We start from the raw sequence: 21,012 nt of genomic DNA on the forward strand, positions 1-21,012 counted from the left end.
GCAAGAACTGAAAAGCAATGGATTTTAGATTAAAATTGTAGTTATTTTGTACTAACCAAATTTGCAACCGAATCGATGAAAATTGAAAAAAAAAAATTCCCTTAGCCATTTGAATTCATTAAAGCATATTTCATGATAAAGTGAGGTTCTTATACAGGATACTTCAATTGAATTTTTTGTAGTACATATTTGTTTTATAAAAAAACTTGTTACAATTAGCAAGTAAAACAGCAGAGAAGAAATTGAAATTATATTTTGTATTTCCGGTTTTAAAATTTTTTCAAATTGTAACGGAAAAACATTTATCCATTATGGCTCCCATTTTCACTTTTTCTAATTCCGCTTCCGTCGCAACATTCCACATTCCATAAAATACATCCCACAAATTCATTCAAATGTCAAAAATAATAAACAAAAAAGTGACACTTCTTGTTTGGCTTTCACAAAAAATAAAAACAAATTCACATACATAACTTTATTTGTGAATTATTTTATTATAATAAATTGTCATGAATTTAACAGTCTTTAGAAATATATCTAAATTAATTTCAAAAAATATTCAACTATGTAAAAAAAATTATATTACTTCAATTTCAACGCACAATCGCAATGCATTAAAGACTTCTCCCTCCCTTCTTCAACCAACCAACGTATACACATCGTTACTCCATGAATCTGGTTTTACCAGAATCATTCCATGGCAGAGGGGGTAAGTAAAGTACATACACCATTATTTTATAAAATCAAATCAAAAAGCTTTGAATTGAATCACTTTTAGTTCAACACGTCACCTTGAAACATCAGCAACAGCAGCAGCAACAATCGTCCAACCAAAGAAGAAAAAAATGGTAAGTGTAGTTAGGTATACATACCTTCTTTCTCATCCCTCTCTCCTAAAGTGCAAAGTGGTTTTATTGATTTGTATTTAACAAAAATCTCCTAGTAACTTGTTGAATGTTCTTTTTAGTATTCTTTTTTTAAGAAAAAAAAAAAATAGGTATCCGCAAGAGAAATATAGGTTTAAATATTCACTCATCTTGGAAGGGTCGAATTTGTATGATAACCTTTCGTGAGATTATTTATCTCTCATAAAAATCTCATTTTAAAAATATAGTTACTTGCCATAAAAGTGAAAGCACTTAGTTAAATCAATGTTTAATAGTCTGTTTGCCAACATTTATTTTTCCTTGCTCGGGCCAACCGCGAAACAATTAATTATTAATAATGGTAAATACAAAATTCATTGCAATTGCTATCGATTGTATAGTAAATTCTGTGGGAAAAGTGATAAAGTTTTGAAAATTTTTAAGATCAGTTTTAATATGTTTCGTTGTGTTCCTTTTTTTCCATTGCTACTCTTTACTCGTATCCGCAGTTGCAGTTTCGAAGAAAGTATAGTTACTAGTTTGTCAGCCCTATTCTGCTATTCGATTCACGTGAATCTCAAGATTTCCCTCCTTTATCATGTCAAACTGGCCTAAAAAGTTCTAGCTTTCCAAAGCAAAGCGTTGTTTATGCCTGTTTAAGAAATTCTAAAGAAGCTTAGGTTTAATTTTTTTTTAGGTTTAACCATTTAAATGCTGAATAGAAGAATAGGGCAGTATATTTTCTTTATCTTGGTGCATTCATATAATCTATGTTAAATGTTCATATCTGAGACTGCGGGTGACTGCCAAAAAAGACACCTTTTTTTAATTACTTTCAGTATTCTTGATTGGTTAATTACTGTAATTAATTCTTGATTGGTAAAAAAAATCTTACTAAAGCCAGTGACGAGAAAATTACCTCTTGAGTTCTTAAATTACCTCAATAATCCATGGTTTTCATTTGGGGTGGTGACTGTGGGACACCGTGCATATGCAATGACTCAATCTGTGAAGGAGTTCTTCTATTGGACCAGAAAACACTTAAGTTGTTTCTAAGACATCTTTCTTTCATCATCGTTCAAAGTGTTGCATCCGTTAAATTGAAAAGTAGTGCGAATTCTACGTTTAAGTGGTACTCTTGTAAGTGGTACATTTGTCTCTTAGCAGAAAGAGTTATCCCTCTAAAGATTGAACAACATCCAAATTGATGTCTTTTACGGATCCGTCCTCAGGACCCCTATTACGGTTCTATGATAAATTAAAATGATAAATTTATCACCATTCAATTTAAATTGTGAAAAGTTTTTTCATTGAGCTTATCACAGAACCGGAATAGCCCCCAGAAGACATTAGGGGGCTTTTTTTAAGGCGACCATATCGATTATCTCGATAAATATCAATAATAGACATTCAAGCCTGAGAACTTTTCTGTACAAAATTGAATGCTCTACAACTTTTTAGTCATAATATGACAAAGTTGCAGAATTCGCCAATTTTGAAATAACACCGAAAAAGACAAAAAAAAATCATTGAAAAATGGATCGTTCAATTCTGAGTAGTTTCCTTTTTAACTTGTTGAAATAGCATACAATTCATACATCGCCGACATATGCTCGAGCCAATTCATTCTCGAAGTAGCCGTCGCACATTTAGTTCTTGGAGATCACCTTTAAACTGGTCGCTCCTTTGGAGTTTAGGTCTTCCTCTGTTTCGTGTATTCTCTGGTTTGCCGTTAAAAACTTTAAAGGTTGGAGCGTTAATGTTCATTAGCTCTACTTATTCCATTCCAAAGTTGTATTTTTACCAGTGACACGTGTAGTTCGCCATCGTATATTCTTCTTTAACCAGTGGCGTATCCAGAAAAAAATTTGGGGGGGGGGGGGCTGAAAAATGTTCAAACATTTTTGATAAGGTAAATGTACTACAAATTTGTCTCTTTTTTTATTCATCTTTGATCGAGAGAAAAGCGCTGTGCTGCGGTACTGAAAGTCGTAAAGTAGCATTTTACTGCTCCCGACAACTTCGTACTACTGTCTCCTTTCACATTCAAAGTAGCTATTTTTCCAAGTTCTTGTATCCCAAGCATTTTACACAAACAGCAAGGTGTTTAGTAATCTTTAAAAAAAAACACTTTTTCGTTCGAACTTTTTCATGTGCTGAATTCAAAACTGTTTACAGATTTATTCCTATCACGTCTAGTTTTTGAGCTATACTCATCACGTTTTTCGTTATAAATGCCCATATTTCCGCAATTCGACCGAAAGTGAACTGGCATCACTTTTCAATTTCACGTGAAATTGATCTTCGATCGATTTCGAAAACTTCGAAAATGCTTCGAACTGTCAAAACTGAAGGATCATCCATTTTTATTTTGTTTCTAAAGTTACTACTACTTTGAACATGAAATGAGCGAAAAAATGTAGAACACCTAATTTCACTATCGGCAATGCAAGTGAATGCTCAAAAAGTGAAATGCAGAACGTAAAAGTCTCAAAAACTAATTTTCAATGAAATTCTTTTGATGTTTAATCCGAAATATATATTTTTTAATAATATGTTCCTTTTTTAATACAAATCAGAAGCACAAACTGGAATTTGCTTAAATAAACCATTATGTTGACCACTAAGATATTGAGATATAAAAAATTTGTATTTCCAATATCTTTGAGAAAAATATTATTTTTGAAAAAAAGTAATACACTCAAGACAATAAAATACGACGTGATTGCATAAGCAAAGCTTTGCAAAATTTAACGGTGATGTAATTCGACGTCAAAACAACAAACAAATTATTTGAAGAATTCTGAATTTAACTAAAATCCTGAAAATCCCAAACCTCAACGTCAACTAAGGCACTTCCTCAAACAAACACAAACAACCATTTTAGAATTTGGAGGGGGCTCGATCATTTGAGCTGCCTCTTAATCTCTACGATTTACGGTTTCAGTTAATCATGTAGATTATGATGAAATCAGTAACATGATTTTGAAGGCTTGGGGGGGGGGGCTTGAGCTCCTTAGCCCCCCCCCCCCCCCTCAATACGCTACTGTCTTAAACTGCCTATTGACGCAACCGGACCATAAATTATACTAATAATCTTCCTTTTCGAATACATCAAGAGAGCTTTCATCAGGCTTTCATCTCTACTTCAACAAAACTTAGATGATTCGTGTTTTTTAAGCTTTGTTTCTCCTTGTTAGCCTTAATCCTCAATTGCTTTCTCAGCTTAGATAGCGATTACCCGTTTAGTGCCCAAAATGAAAAAAAAATCTTCTACCTCAGTTATTACTGTCGTTAGCCACATTCCCACAAAGCCCACTTTGTTCGCCTCTAACTCTATGATTGAAAATAGTTCCGACTTCATAAATTAATAATTGGACATTTAATTTTCAGACAAAACTAACTGAAGCTGAACGTGCCACAACACTCCAACCTCTGCTCGATGCCGGCTGGACCATGGTTGCTGGACGAGATGCCATCTACAAGGAATATCTCTTTGCTGATTTTACTCAAGCATTTAGCTTCATGACTGCAGTTGCTCTGCTGGCAGAGAAAACAAATCATCATCCAGAATGGTTCAATGTTTACAACAAAGTTCAAGTTACAATGTCAACTCATGATGTCGGTGGTTTAAGTGCCAAAGACATTAGAGCTGCCAATTTCATGGAGTCCCAGGCAAAGAAACTATTGTAAAGCAATGAAACAATGTGCTCAAATATATTTAAATATATTTATTTAAGAATAATAATAAAAACCAATAATATACCTACTTAAAAACTACCTTATTTGTTTACTTAAAATTTCATATTCAGCTTTCTCCAAAACATCTGGAGACGTTTCGTCGAGTGCAAAACCAATTTTACGGAAGAATTCCGCTGCAATTGGATTGTTCTTTAGAACTGTGAGGACAACTTTTTCCATGTCCCAATGTTTTGCACAGTTTTCCAAAGCAGTCATCATGAATTTGCCAAGACCTTGTCTTTGGGAAGATTTCTCAATTTGCATTTCATAACTATAACAAAAAAAGTTCAAATAAAGATTTTATCCAAGAAATGAATTGTCTCCAAAAATCTTACCAATACAAAACAGCATTGCCATAATCCAAATCAAAACGAAACATAGCATATGCAACGGGATTCTTTGATTTGTCTAGAGCCACCAAATATCTGGCCCAATTTTTATTCAAATCGTTTTGTTTGATTTTTGGTTGCCAACCCATTTTCGATTCTTTGTAGAATGGACCAACATTTTTCTCAGCCAACTTGAAAGCCCATTTGAGAATTTTCGAATCCATGTCAGCTTTTGTTTTACAGTAAAGTGTATAGTCACCATTTGGATTGGAATATTTAAATGATTCGGGCAGACTTTCGAGAGGATTTTTAGCTCGAGCAGCTTTTTCAATGGCCTTCTGTTGATTGGCGGCTGTTGTCGTGTTTTCATTTAAATTTGTCATGGTTAGTGATTGAGTATTGGATTGATGGTTGAATTGCGATAGAATCTAGTAAATATATTGAATTTGTTACAGAAAACACTATAAAATTGTTAACAAATAAATTATACGGTCACAGGTGTGTTTTTAAAAATAAAATTTAGCGCGCGCCGGGAAAGGAAAGATGCCAACGAAAAATTCTGTCAAATGGCAGATGTTTTGGATGACAGATGGTAGTGTTGTAAAAAGTTTTGTTCAGTGAGGAGGAAATTAAAAAAATACACCAAACCAGTAAGGTGGGGTTCACACTGGTAGACATGAATAATTCAGGTGCCGGCTTCAGAATTCACGTATGAAAATACACGCAATAGCTTAGAGGATATAATATATGGAGTGCTTGTTCCTATACCTAATACATTGTAACGCCATATACATGGATAGGGGTCACTGCCTTCGTTTTTCAGTGCGAGTCCGGTTCCGCAGCTGTAAATAAACACGCTTGTTGATGACAGCCATCTAATGAAAATAAAATGGAGGCATGCACTCATCGAAAAACTTAAAGAAACTAGAGCCCTCTATAAAACCTTCACGGAACTAACAGCACAAGCACTCCATATATTAGGTGTGTTTTTTATTACCACCGGTCTTAACTGGTTAAAAAAAAAGCCTCGGGGCTTAGCGAGAAAAATTGGCAGCACTGCATACTAAATGTTCCGAAATCAGCTGACACAAAAAAATATAAAGTTGTCATATTTTTCGCTTTTGGGGTTTCTTGTGTGTTTTTGAAGAAAAAAAGTTTAACTAACTATTAAATAAATATTTAAAATAATAATTGTCATTCCAAACATCAATTTTGATGTTTTTAAACAAATTCTAAACAATTTACGAACAAGTTAATTTGGTAGCACAGATTTAAATCTGTTGAAAAAGTTAAGCCCAGAGAATTCTCCGGGCTAAACAACTAAGCCCAAGGGGCTAAAGTGTTGTTGCATTTAACATGTAAATTGCTTAGCCCCGACTGCGTTTTTTTTTTGTCCAGCTAAGACAGGTGGTAATAAAAAAACACACCTATTATATCCTCTAAGGGCAATAGGTGTTTTTTTTATTACAACCGCTTTTAACTGAACAGAAAAAAAGCAGTTGGGGCTAAGCAATTTACGTGTTAAGTGCAACAACACTTTAGCCCTTTGGGCTTTGTAGTTTAGCGAGGAGATTTCTCTGGGCTTAACTTTTTGAACAGTTTTAAATCTGTGCTACCAAACTAATTTTTTCATAAATTGTTTAGAATTGGTTTAGAAGCGTGAAAACTGACGTTTGGAATGACAAAATGTATTTATCTAGTTTTGCTAGCATACATATTTTTGTATCTCTTTATAAAACATACATGAAAAATACAAGAAAACCCGAAAGCGAAAAATATGACAACTCTAAATTTGTGTTCTGTCTGCCGTTTTCGGAAAATTCAATGTACAGTGCTGCCCAGATTTCAGGTTAAGCCCCAAGGTATTTTTTTTTTGTCCGTTTAAGAAAGGTTGTAATAAAAAAACAAACCTAATTGAGCTTTTAAGCAATCTGTCTTTGTCTTTTTACATTGTATCATAACTGTTTATTAAAGAAGTAAAATTAAAAACCAACCAATCAAATCAATTCTGAAGAAAACAAACGCATACATGCATAATACATAAACACATGGATGTACAAGCATATACATAACGCAACTTTTCCTCAAAATTAAAATGTCAAAAAAAAATTTGGTTACTTTTTTTTTCTTCGACACTGACGTTTGGCTTAAAAGCCCAATAGTAAAATTTGAATGCAGTTTTCGATAGTTTTAAGGCTGTAACACAAGTGAGTATTTTTTTCATACAAAAACGCTGTCGCGAAATTTTTTGTTCGAACTCTTTTCAAAAATCATAGTCCACTCAAAAAAAAACTTCAACAGATCGCTTCATTTTTAATCGGCTTTATCAGGAATTCCATTCTTATCGGAAATTTTCTACGATTCCCAAAAAAAAAAACAATCACAAAATCCGATCATAGTGACGATTTGTGGGTATGGTCGTATTTTCCACTACGAACGGTTTCCGTGATAGTTTTTTAAAGAAATCGTAACAAATTTCAGAGACGAATGGAATAATTTTCAAATCTGGGGCCCAATTCTGCAAGAATAAGATATATCTGTGTGAGTTTTTCTCTGCCTTGTTCGCAAGGCAATTAACACTTTTTTTGTGTGCACATAAAATCTCTCGCGGAATTGGGCCCCTGCATAAAAAAGGGCACTGATAGTAATTGAGAACCACAAATGGTGGAAAGGATAGAAAGTATAACAAAATGTAGAAACCTTCACAAATAATGTAAATAACAATTGATTACTATAATCTTTGAACAACAACATCTTGAAGGTGCTACCACCAAGTGTTTCACGGATGGTAATCCGATCATCAGACTCTTTTATTCCTTTTTTACTAGCACCATCTAGTATGATTATTGTTATTCGGCTCTTTCAGGTTGTTCTCCATAATTTATACTCTTAGACACATCAACAATTCGTTGCATACACCAAAGGAGGAAAGTGATTAGAAAAATAACGGCCTCATCACGAATTTCATTCGTATCGGAAATTTCCTACGATTCCCGCTCTTGATCATTCTTTTAAAAACTTCATATACTAATTTGAATAAAACTTATTATGTATTAAATTTTAAAACAAACTCTTTTTTAAATGCACATTCAAAATGCAAGCAAGTATTATAATTATATTTTTTTCAACAATTGAATTGAACGGAATACATAATTTTGTATTTAAAACTTTTGATTAATTAATACTTGATAGAGCTTCATAGATTTGTTGAATCAACTTAAACTTATTCCTATTTAACAGGGACATAAGTGTAGATTGCTGTTGAACGAGGTGACAACACAACTGAGTTGGTTAAAATTTTTCCTCTGTAAATACAAAAAAAAAAAAACAAAATTATTAATCCTCCGTCAAATTTAGGGTATTATTTATTCTTACTTCAACTCAATTCCAGTGACATTAAAATTATCACTGAAAATATCCATGGTCATCTTTTCTGGTAGGCCAACACCTGTAAAGTTTGCTGTTGCAACTTCTTCACTTGGATTGAAGGCAACAATGTATCCAGGATTTCCAGACTTAATTCTAAACAAAAACAAATTTTTAAAAAATATTAAAATATGGAAAACCATAAAAACAATAAAAAACATGTAATGATATTAAAAATGTTAGCATCTTGACTAGCTAATTACCTTTGCCTAACGTTTTAGTTAGTGTATCCAACAAATACGTGCAGAATGCGATTAATGATTAAATACAAATACAATTTATTATTATTAATGAATTAGTGAGTACATACATATTTACAAAAGACAACAATATGATTAGTATAAATGGTCAACATTAATTTTGTTATTAATTTATGTTTGCTAAAAACCTTACCTCGAATAAGCAATAATATCACCAGAACGATACATATCAAAGTCTCCGTGCATGTACGAAGCAGAAGTACGTATATGATTGATATGTTGCAATGTTGCTGCTGACAAATTAACTGCAGCTGAATTTGCTGGAATAATTGGTACACCAGACAACATACTCATAAACAATGAGTAAGCTGAAGGATCAACTTCCCCAGATACCTCATAGTTCCATTGCAACCATGTTGTCTTGCCAACAGTTTTGACAATATTTTCCAACTCAGCAAAGAGATCTTTGCCTTCGGGAGCACTAAGTACATGTGGGAATCGGCCATAAACAGGCAAATCAATACCAAATTCCCCAGCATTGGTGCGATAAACTTCAGGATAAATTGTATCATCGGTGACAGAGAGGAATGCTTCCATGCTGACATTCTTAACAGCAACCCTGTATTCATAGAGTAATTCACCAAGTCCCTCTTGGAATGTTGTACGTGCATGAGTCCAAAAGCCATATTCGGTGTGAATGTAGGTGTTCTTCTCGCTGGCTTCTTCATCTTCAAATGTTGGATTAATCAAGAAGTATTTGGAGTTATTCAAACGGAAACCCTTAACTCCCAAACTCATCAAATGCTGTAGAGAAGATTTGAGCTCCTTTTTAACCAAAGTATCATTCATACGGAGATCATAAAGTCCAGTGCCGAATTGACTCAACACAAAGTTACCAGGTTGAATTTCATCCCAGGCTGATCCATTTACAGTGGACAACCAGTTATTTGGTTTCTCAGCCTTTTCCATCCAAATAAATGCAGAGCGTTTTGTTTCATCACTCAATGCATCGACCAACAAAGGTGAGTCTTTAGTGACATAATTTGGAGTAATATCCAAAATAACTTGCACCTCAGGTGTACTCTTGTAGGTGTCAATCAATTTTTTGATTTTTTCTTCAACTTTGGGATCTTTTACGGAATATGTTTCCTCAGCTGGGAGTTTATAAATCACACCAGTTGCATAGATTTTCTTAGCTATAGCGACATCAGCAGGTGAAACTTCATCAACGGATCGATAGAAGGCAAATGGTCCTTGTTGATACCATTTCAATGGTGTTGGAGCCGAGCATTTTGGTGCATTGAAAATGATCAAAATCGACAAAACCAACATTCCAACCCATGTGATCCAGAAGAGTATGAAGAAGATCCAACGGATTCGCACCCAAAATGGATCATTGGCGTATTTCATTAATTCATCTTTGCTCATGCCTGTGAATGTCTGTTTTTTGAGAAATATAGAAATGTGTTAGAAATATCGATTTATTTCATTAATACCCAATCAAGAGGATATGCCAGTAATTTATACTAAAAACCTAAGCTTCATGGAATTTCTCTTACCTTGCCAACGGCGCCAATATCAATTTTGGCATCTCCATTTTGATGATCGCCTTTTATGAATTTAACTTCTTCTTTCTTTCCGAGCATTTGCTCATCGGCTCCATCGTTTCCTTGAACCATCTTGACTTCTATTATTGGTGGAGATGTTGTTTCTGAATTAAATAATAATAAAAACAAATTTTATGTTAATATTGATAAGAATGATTTACGAGTAAGTAGCATAAGAAGATAGAAGTATTTATTTTTGCAATCTCTATTACCAGAAAAGCTGATAATAAAATGTGCTTATTCATTTGTAACCTTTTGTTATCGTCTAAATAGTTATCAGCAAAAAATAAGTAAATAGGTATATAAACTATATAGTAAAAACCCATTCATGTGGCTAAACAAGTCTACTTATGTATATGGGACGTGTGTTGTTGGTATCAATGTGTTATCTTTTTAAGGAGCATGATTGTTTCAAGTGTATTATAATTTTCAACAGCCGATTAATCTAATTAACTTTATCTTGTTTTCATTCACAATTAAAGGAGGATTGTCAATATTTTTGTGGTCTTAAGGAAATGTGTCAGTAATATGATTGAAGAATTATTTAGGCTTATTTGTACAGAGGCAAATTGAAAAGCTATTCTTTAGACACTGATTCGTCATCCCAGTCCTATTTTAATTGCAGACACAAAACCAAAGAAAAATAGAAGCCTTACAATCAGGCACAAATAAAGAAATTTCAATGGAAAAACGCCTTGTTTAGATTTTCAAAGAAAAATTAAAAGCAATCAAACTTTTATCACTATTCGTATACATGAACTTGTAATGAGTAAATTAAAAGCAAGTTCATTTCATTGAACAATTAATTAGTATGCGAAAGTAAAGTAAAAAAAAAAATTAAGAGCAGAAAATAACTCCATACATTAAGCTTTTGTGGCAATGAAAAATTGTTAAACAAAGTGTTGAATATGATTTCTTTCAACTTTTTCACTGGTTTAAGCTTTTTTTTTTTTTGTGTACACACAAATGCATTAACTTAAAACTTGAATTGATTTCTGTTTGTGTACATACATAGATCGTAAACTGACATAACCAGATAACTCTAAAAAAATATAAAACTAAATATACATTACAAGCCACACTACAATTTTCAATTCAGCATTTAATAACTACTGTTGAGAAAAATATATTGATCTACAGAAAGTTCGATAAAAAATATACATAAAATCAAAACGGGGCTTTTTCTGTAGGAATTTTTTCTTAGTCATTATCACAAGAAAAAAATTGAGCGATGTAAAAACACCACACTTCACATCAGTTGAACAATGCTAATATCTGCATAAAATACTAGTAAAAGTGTATAAAAAAGAATTACCTACATCTTGAAAGGAAATAAATAAGAAGGTGCCAATTTCATATTTTTTTTAAACCTTTATTCCCAAGCAACTTTTTTTCTTGTCTTTTTCACAAAAAAATATGAAAAATCTTGTGATAAAGTTTTATATTTCCTAACTGCACATCAAAAGGAAAAAAACCATTATTGCTGATACTACAAAACATTCAATGTATTTTTTAGTAAAAAAAAAATGGAAAAGCAAATCTTCTTTAACAGTAAGTAGAATGGAAAACTTCTCGCTCACCGTCTTTGGAAGCCTTCTATCTTGCAGATTTAGAACATATGGAGAGCAGCAGTGCTCGAAGGCTGTCTTAAAATCACTTTTTCCATTGAGGAATGAGATGAAGTCTTTGATCTTTCATTCTAAGAGCTTATCTATGTCTGTTATTTTCCTAGCCAGAGCATGGCATTGAAATTTATTTTTAAAGATTATTAAACAAAAATATGGGTTAATCTAGAACTTTGTTTCTGAATGCCAAACTCAAAGTTTCCACTAAAAAAGAGATAACAGTTGGATGCGTTTGTTAGTGAATTTTTGATAGTAAAAAGCAGTTTGTAGGTTTGAAGGTCATCAAAATTATAGAGTAGTTATAGATTAATATTTTTTGACCTTGAAAAGTCAAATACAAATCTTGAACTTCTTTGAACAATGTAATTAAAAATTATGTTGAATGTCATAATCAATATTAAAAATTATTTTCCATGTTCAAACGGTTTTATTTTTAGAGCTAATTAGAAAACCTATATTAGTCTCAATATTGATTGTAAACTAATGAAAAGGAAGATACTTTTAGGGTTTTTTTTTTTTTTTAATATTATATTAATTAAATAGAAAGTAGAATAAAACAACTGAATCGCACGTACTTCCTCTGATAGCTTAAGTTGCTTAGAATGTTAATGCTAATATATGAATTATTTTAATAGTTTTATTATTAAGTTTATAAAATAAGTTGTTCGAAAATTTTTCAAAAAAATATTTGGTATACCGTTTTTAAAAAATTATTTTTCCACATATTTAAACAAAATTTCAAGAAAAATCATTTTTCTTAAAAAAAAAAGGATACAAAAAATACAGTCAAAACCGGTTATAACAAACTCGATAGGATTCGAGAACTTGTTCGTTAAATCCGCCTTTTCGTTATAATCGTTTGCTATTATTTGAATGAGCCTCTTTTGAGACTTAAAGATTAGTTCGGAATAACCGATATTTTGTTATAAGCAGGGATAGGATGTTGTGGAATTTGCCTTTTTTTTTCTTGCTTAATCGTACGACATTATAGATTAAATACAAACACGTTTCACGTCCCCCTCGTACCAAATATATGTATTTTATTTTGCCTTTTTTTTGCCTTTTCTTTCGTTATTGCCTTTTTTTGCCTTTTCTCTTGTTATTGCCTTTTTTGTCTTTTCCTATGTTTTTTTTTATCTTTTTAGCGTCTTAAAGGTAATGTCTACACACAAAACACTCAAATATACAAACAAAAAGCTAACTTACTCAGTATATTACTTACTCAATATATCTATTCTATATTAAAAATTCACTAATTACCCCACACAAACAAAATTCCAATGAAAAGATCTACCTATGCAACTTGTTTGTCTGCTATTGCTACCATTTATTGTCTTCTACGTTCTATTGCGCGACCAACAACCGACACGTATCGGAGTTCAAAAGCTAACTTACTCAATTTACAATACTCCATTGAAGAAGTTCTCCAGATTTTGGACATAATCCAGAGAGATTTGGAAGCTGCGAAAGGAGCAGTTGCAAAAGATGTTTTTGAGAAATACAGATCAATTTTTTTTGGGACTCGAAAGAGTTGAACAAATAAATTGCGTAATACATTGGAACACAAATCCAGGGGTCGAACTACGGCATACGTACGTTAACGTATTGACGCTTTATGTCTCTATCATTTTCTTCTAATTAAATAGAGAAAGCAATAGTCAAAACGGTAACGAACTTATGCCGTAGTTCGACCCGGCAAATGTTGAAGTGGGAGATGTCGAGTTATTTAATTGGGGTCCAGTCGTCTCTACAGATCTGGAGAGATATTTTAGCTCCTTTAGAGCACTCTTAAGCCTGGTACGCTCCTCGCGCTAAATTTTAGCTCCCATACAAATTATCGAAAAATTTTAGCCGAGCTAAAATGAGTCCCATACAAATTATCGATAACTTGTATGGAAATTTTATCTTGGCTAAAATTTAGCGCGAGCAGCGTACCAGGCTTTAAGGGACAATCGCAGGCGCTTGTTAACTGAAAATTTAAAAAAAACTCATGATTGTTCAAAATTACTGCAATTAATTTTTATATTTCATTCTTTTCTCAATAAATGCCTTTTTATGCCTTTTTGGGAGTTTTATTGTGCCTTTTTTAAGTTTTTAGGTCCACAAGATCCTATCCCTGGTTATAAGCGATGTCGCTATAACCGACAAATCCAAAATTGATATTTTTTGAAAAAAATTAATTAACCTTAAGTTACTGAAACGTTTTTTTTTTTTTTAATTTTGGTTGAAACCCGTTTGAAAGGGTTTCAAGACAGAAGTCGTTAGAACCGTTTTTGAGAAAAACAAAAAAGGAACAGGGCTAATATTGTAAAATTTGTGTGAGTATACCTAAATAATGTACCTACAAAGTGTTCTATCTTCTGTATGCGATAGAACAAATAAAAAACGTAATTTTCGGATTGTAAAATTTTTAATTAATTTTCTTGAACAAAAGATTTTTCAAAAGAAGAAAGTATGTATGTATGTATCCTAAAAAGTATCTAAGCGAAATAAAGACCTTATCAAAGAAGAATAGGTACCTACAACCGACAAAATGATTGCGTTCACAAACAAATCGCTGGCTGAGAACTATAATGTTCTATGTCTGCAGGGGTTTCCATAAAACATAGAACATTATATTTCTCAGCCAGCGAAATATAGACATACCTATTCATTTGAAATAGAGTGTGCCTTTAGCATCGAAAAACTAATTTTTTTGTAGAGCATTTTCTACATACAGCATTTTAAAGATAAATGAAAATTTAAAAAGAAAATTTTACTGACAAAGCTGCTACCTGCAATTGCCAGCTGCAGCTTATATTTCTGACAAAAGAATAAAAATAGCAACGTAGTACCTACAAACAAAAAAATCAAGCTCAAATTCCAGTTTTATGAATAAGTATGTAGATAGTGAACTATCTGATAGGTATGTATACACAGCACATTCCTTTTGTGTGAAAATTTATCTTTAACGTGTGTCAGTCAATTGAGGTTGATATTTTATATCATCGAGCCAGACAATAAAGATAAATTAAGTAAATAACGACACATTAATCTAAGTAACGATATACTAGTTTATGTAGTCATAAGTAGGTATTTCCCTCAATTTTGATAATAAAATTGAATCTCTTGAATGAAATTTAAACTGTACAATGTGTTAATAGCCACATCCGCAAAAAAAAAACGATTTTTTCAGCAAAAACTTTTTTTTAGATACACACAAGAGAGACATCGATCGAATATATCAACACACCTTTTTTACTTGGGCGTCAATCAAATAACCATTATTTTTATAGTGAAAGGATATATCTAACATATCTTAGCTAGCTACTTATAGTCTATGGATAAATTATAATTAGAAAAACTAGATATACCAAGACTAACCTACTCAATCTGCCTGTGGCATGCTTCACTATTGCATCATTCATTTTTCGCCAATCAATTTCTATTGAAACATTTTTTCTCAAAAGCACATGCCAATTTTATACTACAACTTGTTTTCTTAATTATATTAAATAAATAATGAATTTTCTTACCTAATTTATTATTTTTTGGCTCAAGATTATCTTCTGGAATAGATTTATAGGATTCTTTATTATTTGTTGAAGAATTTTCTTCCTTTAATTTATTTTCTCCACCCGGTTGTTGCCTTGATGATAGACCAACACCGTTGCCAATCTCTTCAGCGTTCAAATTCAGACTGTTTCTAGGCTGTTTGTCGTTCATTTTGTTTCACTTTGTTCCGTTTCCGTGTTTCCTTTTCGTTAAGTTGGATAATCTAGTTTTGCTCCTCTAATGAGTTGTTTTATTTCACTCCACTCAAATTACTCAAACTTTTGAGTGAACTTAGGCTATCGATCGTTTGGTTTTATTGTGACGTCAGTTCTAAAGATCATGAAATTCAAATATAAATTTTTTAATAACCGTTGATAAAATAAAAATAAATTATTATATTCAAGGTCATTACACTGCAGGTGACCTTTTTTTTTTTTTTTAATTTTGTAACTAATTCAATCACAAAAACAAAGAATAAAACGTTAAGACCCGGAATTTTTGTTGAGATCTCGTATAATGTGCGTCTGCACAATTCAAATGTTGTTCTTGAACTGAGTTTGCGAGTTTGGTTGGGTTGCGATTTGCGAATTCTTTTGCTCCAACTGACTACTGCCCAGTGGTCAGATAAGGGGTGGCGGTCAAAACATGTTTGTTGTTCTTTTTTTTATACATTTTTTTTTTGTGTACACTTTTCTTATTTGTAACTCGACTTTGGTTCTTGTTTTATTTTTTTAATTTCTTTGCTGGAAAAAAGAAAGACCCAGCATCAAGAAAAGCAAAAAACAAAAAAATAAACGGTTTGGAATGCAGTCGTTGACCAAAAGTATACGATAGAGTTTTTTTGAAAAAAAAAGATGCACACGCAATTTTTTTTTTTTTGTATGTGGAGCGCGAAACTTGGAATTCAAGTCTGATCGTTTGAAGCATTAGTTCAATTCTGAGCTGAGTGTAACGACTTTAATGCATGTAACATATAGATTTTACACAGTTTAGAAAATATCTGATAATTTCTTCAATAAGTGAACTTGGCTTGTATGGTTAAGGTCAAATTAATTTATTTTGATTAATTAAAATGGGTTCCAAAAATGGACAAAAATAACACAGGTCAACATTAAATTTGTGCTTGGGTTGTGACTATGAAATTATGATAGATATATTGATACTCATCTGGAAAAATTTTTTTTTTTTAATTTGCTTTTGAAGTCAGCAAAGCAATTTCCAGTTTTCTAGTAAATCTGTCTGACAAAAATTGTCTTGCGTAATTTTGGCAAAAACTCGAGAACATCTTACCCGTTTTGGCTGATTTTTGTTTTGTTTTCTTCATTTTAATGCTGTTTTCATATTCATATTCAGAAAAATAAAAAAAAGGAAATTTAAGAAGAAAAAAGAAAAATTAAATCGAAATTTTCGTTTTTTTTTTTTATTTGATACCTTCTATTTTCAATATTTATGATAAAAGTAATTCACTCTGATGTTATTTTTATTATACAAAAATAACTGCTTACACAAATAACTGTATCCAAACTGTAGCCAAACTAGTTCATATTGAAATTCTTTATTTATTGAAAAGTTAAATTAATTTTTTTGCATATTGTTTTTTATTTATTATTTTGTTGCATATACAGGGCTGATAGGCTAACTTAAGATCTCTCAGAATTTGGTAACTTGTTCATCCCAAATACTTACAGTTCTTGTGAAATTTCGAAAAATCCCTACTTTGCAACAGTATTTTGCTTCCTCTGCCCATAATTGATTTTTGTTTTTTACAATTCTTTCACTAAAACATTGCCTAACAATAAGAAACAATTAATTAATAAAAATATTTTTTATTTCATACGCCATTTTTCTGCAAATTAATTAAATGTTCCGAGTTTCATAAAAACAACAAGCAACAAGACGACAGAAATTTGTATTGTTTGACTCTGGTTTATTATTTTTAAAACTTGTCCGGGTATTGCAGTTTTCAAAAAAGTATAAAAGTTTCCAAAGTTGAAGTTAGATAAAAAAATATTACAGTTTGAACTCAACAAAACAGGATTTTAGGAGCAAAAAACCCTTGTATTCATCATAACTTTTTTCTTATAATTTAAGTCGAATAAATTGCTTTTGCAAAAATGTAGAACTTTGAATTATCTACATTTTATACCTCAACAGTTTTTTTTGTACAATGCACGGTTCTTGCACTATAGCTCATAAGACTCGAGTTAGGCTCACAGGGTATGAAAATTGTATTTTCGCTCCCAACACTACAAAAGCAAATCTTAGAAGGGGAAAGGGTGATTATCTATTATTTTGGTTTACACTGAACCTAAAAAGTGCAAATCAAACCCAAGCACAAAAAATATTTTTATTTTTGTCGACCTGTGTAATTCTATAATTGAGAGATGGCCAACCCATTTTTTGTCTTTAATTCGGGAATGTGGGTTTGGTCTTTTCTAATGAAATATAAATAGCATACATACCTAAGATTTGTTTCTTTTTTTTATTATTAAGAATGATTTGTGACTTGGAGTCAATATGAAATGAAACCCAGGGTGCTCCTCTGCTCCTATTCCTGAAAATTCTTTGCCTTCCATTACAAATTAAAACAAAAAATTATGTATTGCAAATACAAAAAAAAAAAATTGCAATAAAAAACTCAGTGCAAAATTTGCGTGCATTAAATATTGTTGTTATAATACTCCAATTTCTTGCAATTTTGACGATTTGGCCTTACACTATCCTTCATATTATAGTTGAAATAGAAATAGGTAGATAAGATGTGAAAAAGTCAAAATTGTAAGAAATTAAACGAATATCTATAATAAAAAGAATATTTAATGAACATTGCACACATTTTAGTTTGAATGTTATCTAATCAGGAAATTTTTTATTTGCAACAATAATTTCTTAGTGTAGAAAACATTTTTATTTGCAATAAATTTGAATAAATAATTATTCCTTATTTCGTGACCTTTGTTAAGTTAAATACGTACCTAATTCTATTTGCGCTTGAGATCTATTTTTGTTTAGTTTTAATTTCTAATCTTCTACTCCGACGTTTCGAGTGTGTTTATACTCTTCTTAATGGCTAAAATTTTTCAAATTTAATAAAAGATGCTTATTAACATTTAAATTCTAATATACCTACACATACTTACATTCTAATTCTTTGAATCTAATGAAATAAATCTTAAAATTTTCTAGGTCTTTATTTTGTTTTTCGGTTTTTTAGTCTCAGGCCCACAATAGAATTACATATTTTATTATAAATACAAATTTTTTTTGTGCAGAAAATTTTCGATTGCATTTAAAATTTTTTGAATTCAAATTTTTTTTTCTTGCTGTTTTTTGACCAACGTTGATACTTACGACTGTACGTATTCGACGTAGGTTCAAAAATTCATAAAAATAAGAAGTCGGAAGCAGTGATAATTTTATTAATAAATGTAAGTTTTATTATCCGTTTAATTTCTTAACAATTATTGGATAATGCTTAATTAATTAAATTTAATATAAATAACTATTTTCGAAAGATTTGTGCTTGACGTATATTGTCATCGAACACTTTCCAATCGAATTTTTAATTATAAATACTACTTTATGTTAATTAATTACTAACGATCACAATTAAAAAAGGGTTTTTCGAGATTATATTCGAACGACGTATATTGTCATCGATCGATTTCAACTTCGAATTCCACCTTTTCTTTACTATTTAGTATTAAATGTTAATGTTAAAAAATTATATCAAATTATATTTGTTTTACGTATATATTCGTAAAACAATTTCAATTTGATTTACAACTTACAATTTTTGATAGATCCTTCTCGCTTGGAATGTCGGGAAAAAGTGAGTTTCTCCAGAAAATTGTCGCCCTTTTATATTCTAATTCGAGCTTTGGTGCTGCCATTCAAATTTGTAGAAATTTGTTGAAAATAATGAACCTTGGCAGCATTTTTCTTCCAGCTACTTAGCTTTCATATGATTGTTTGTTGTTGTCGGTATATATGTTTGTCTCTTTTTCACTTATTGGATCTATTAGGAATTATAAAATATTAAATTATTAATAAATTATTAACATTTTTTATAATTCATTACAAAATTATTGTTCCCCAACTAAATATTTGTATTGTGAATAAGTTTTTTAATCTCGGTTTATAAAGTTGTATCGTCAAAACAACTTTGTTTATTCGCGCATGTTTACAAGTGACGTTTAACTTTATTTGTTTATTTTATTCGTGAAATATTTGTGTTTTGTTTAATTTTTTATTGTAAAAATATTAAAAGATTGTTAAATTAGTTAAATTTAATGTGTATTTGTTCGGGGACATAAATTTATAAGTGAAATTTTAGTAAAAATAATATGTGTACTTTGTAGGTTATGTTTTGATAAACCTTTTTGTTGTAAATTTGTTTATTTAATTGTTTATATACAATTAAACATTTTCGTTTAGTCATTGAAGTGATTATATTTGTTTATTTTAATTGTTTATGTATATTTAATACAAAAAAATAAACTTGTGACGTTGTGTGTTTTAATATAAGGGTTGCAAATTGCAACTTCAATGTAAATTGTTAATTTTGTGATTTATGTGTTGTTTTTTGTTTGTAATTTAGTGCTAATAGTTTACAAATATGAAACTAAAGCAATTTAATCTAATTTTTCTTTCATTTGCAGGTTCCAACTCCCTTATTAGGCAATTGGATTTTGCTGGTGCTCCAATGGACATAAATTTGCAATTTTTTTTATTTACATTGCATTTATAAAATAGGGTAAATTGATGATATTTTACCTTTGCAACATATAATAAAATTTTTTTTTCTTTTTCAGGATTGAAGCTGAATATTAAGAATTTTTATTAATTTTAAGTTTAGAATTAAGTTAGATTAAGAATTTAAAATGTGATATGTAATATGTGATCTTAAAAAAAAATGAAAAACAAGATTTTTAATAAATTATTTAATCTTTTAATTCAGTGTTTAGTAAATTCATTTCTTTTATAAAATTATACAATATGTTTTAATTTGTATTTAAATTCATTTTAATGTGTGGTTGAACATACTCCCCCCGTTGAACGGTTACGTTCAAGTATTCTGGCCTTTATTTTTTCTATCCCACGGCGATGGTGGTGATGAAAGACAACCTTTCCAGCCTTGTTTACGTTTACCTTAACTTGGTACCTGTCAGGTAGGTTTACCGAAAATTGCTTCCTCTTACTATTTCGGATCCTTTCAAAATCAATCCTACTAAGAGTATCCCTGTTAATGAAGAGTTCTTCCCCTTCGCGGGTTATAAACTTCTGGTAATCATTATCTATCCTCATTTTTATTTCTTGGATAGTGGAGGATGGGCGTAATCTATCGAGGGAATGTATCGTCGACCCATTAATAGTAACCGGAATCGGTATGCCTTCGTTTCTATGAATTTGTATTTGGGGTTCGGTAAAGCCTTCATTATTTTGAATAAATTCGGATTCATTCTCCACTTCAGCCGACCACCTTAATTCGGATTCATTCTCCACTTCAGCCGACCACCTTAGGTTTTCCTGTATCAATTCTACCAATGGGGTTGAAATGGTAGGTGGTGAAAACCTTATATCCTCAAGAATGGTGATATAATCCATATCGTCCCAGTTGGATTGCATATTAAACTGTAAGAATATTTATCTGTAGAAATTTGTATGAAAGTTTTATAAGTACG

The 21,012-nt window shown here is 31.1% G+C and overlaps 3 protein-coding genes across 3 annotated transcripts; 1 reads left to right on the forward strand and 2 right to left on the reverse strand.

Annotated features, from left to right (window-relative positions):
• The first annotated feature begins 474 nt into the window (after positions 1-474).
• LOC129914265 (pterin-4-alpha-carbinolamine dehydratase) lies at positions 475-4,620 on the forward strand. The gene is made up of 3 exons (XM_055993433.1): positions 475-709; positions 779-848; positions 4,260-4,620. The coding sequence occupies exons 1-3, from the start codon at positions 510-512 to the stop codon at positions 4,557-4,559; spliced, it is 570 nt and encodes a 189-aa protein (XP_055849408.1). The 5' UTR covers positions 475-509; the 3' UTR covers positions 4,560-4,620.
• A 19-nt stretch (positions 4,621-4,639) lies between these two features.
• Positions 4,640-5,525, reverse strand: LOC129914266 (N-alpha-acetyltransferase 40). Its single transcript, XM_055993434.1, has 3 exons — positions 5,427-5,525; positions 4,943-5,364; positions 4,640-4,878 (listed from the first exon to the last, which is right to left on the reverse strand). The coding sequence occupies exons 2-3, from the start codon at positions 5,317-5,319 to the stop codon at positions 4,644-4,646; spliced, it is 612 nt and encodes a 203-aa protein (XP_055849409.1). The 5' UTR covers positions 5,320-5,364; positions 5,427-5,525; the 3' UTR covers positions 4,640-4,643.
• A 2,618-nt stretch (positions 5,526-8,143) lies between these two features.
• On the reverse strand, positions 8,144-15,541 carry LOC129915603 (uncharacterized). The gene is made up of 5 exons (XM_055995221.1): positions 15,310-15,541; positions 10,122-10,273; positions 8,756-10,002; positions 8,312-8,458; positions 8,144-8,241 (listed from the first exon to the last, which is right to left on the reverse strand). Exons 1-5 carry the CDS (start codon positions 15,497-15,499, stop codon positions 8,166-8,168), a joined length of 1,812 nt encoding a protein of 603 aa, XP_055851196.1. The 5' UTR covers positions 15,500-15,541; the 3' UTR covers positions 8,144-8,165.
• Positions 15,542-21,012: the final 5,471 nt, after the last annotated feature.

This window comes from Episyrphus balteatus, chromosome 3, assembly GCF_945859705.1.
Source record: "Episyrphus balteatus chromosome 3, idEpiBalt1.1, whole genome shotgun sequence".
Classification (NCBI taxonomy): domain Eukaryota; kingdom Metazoa; phylum Arthropoda; class Insecta; order Diptera; family Syrphidae; genus Episyrphus; species Episyrphus balteatus.

Coding starts and splice junctions, on each gene's coding strand:
- LOC129914265 (XM_055993433.1), top strand. CDS start 510: ATGAATTTAACAGTCTTTAGAAATATATCTAAATTAATTTCAAAAAAT. Junction 710..778: donor ATCATTCCATGGCAGAGGGG/GTAAGTAAAGTA, acceptor AATCACTTTTAG/TTCAACACGTCACCTTGAAA. Junction 849..4,259: donor AACCAAAGAAGAAAAAAATG/GTAAGTGTAGTT, acceptor TTTAATTTTCAG/ACAAAACTAACTGAAGCTGA.
- LOC129915603 (XM_055995221.1), bottom strand. CDS start 15,499: ATGAACGACAAACAGCCTAGAAACAGTCTGAATTTGAACGCTGAAGAG. Junction 10,274..15,309: donor GCCAAAAAATAATAAATTAG/GTAAGAAAATTC, acceptor TATTTAATTCAG/AAACAACATCTCCACCAATA. Junction 8,242..8,311: donor GTCACTGGAATTGAGTTGAA/GTAAGAATAAAT, acceptor TTGTATTTACAG/AGGAAAAATTTTAACCAACT.
- LOC129914266 (XM_055993434.1), bottom strand. CDS start 5,319: ATGACAAATTTAAATGAAAACACGACAACAGCCGCCAATCAACAGAAG. Junction 4,879..4,942: donor GGCAATGCTGTTTTGTATTG/GTAAGATTTTTG, acceptor TTTTTGTTATAG/TTATGAAATGCAAATTGAGA.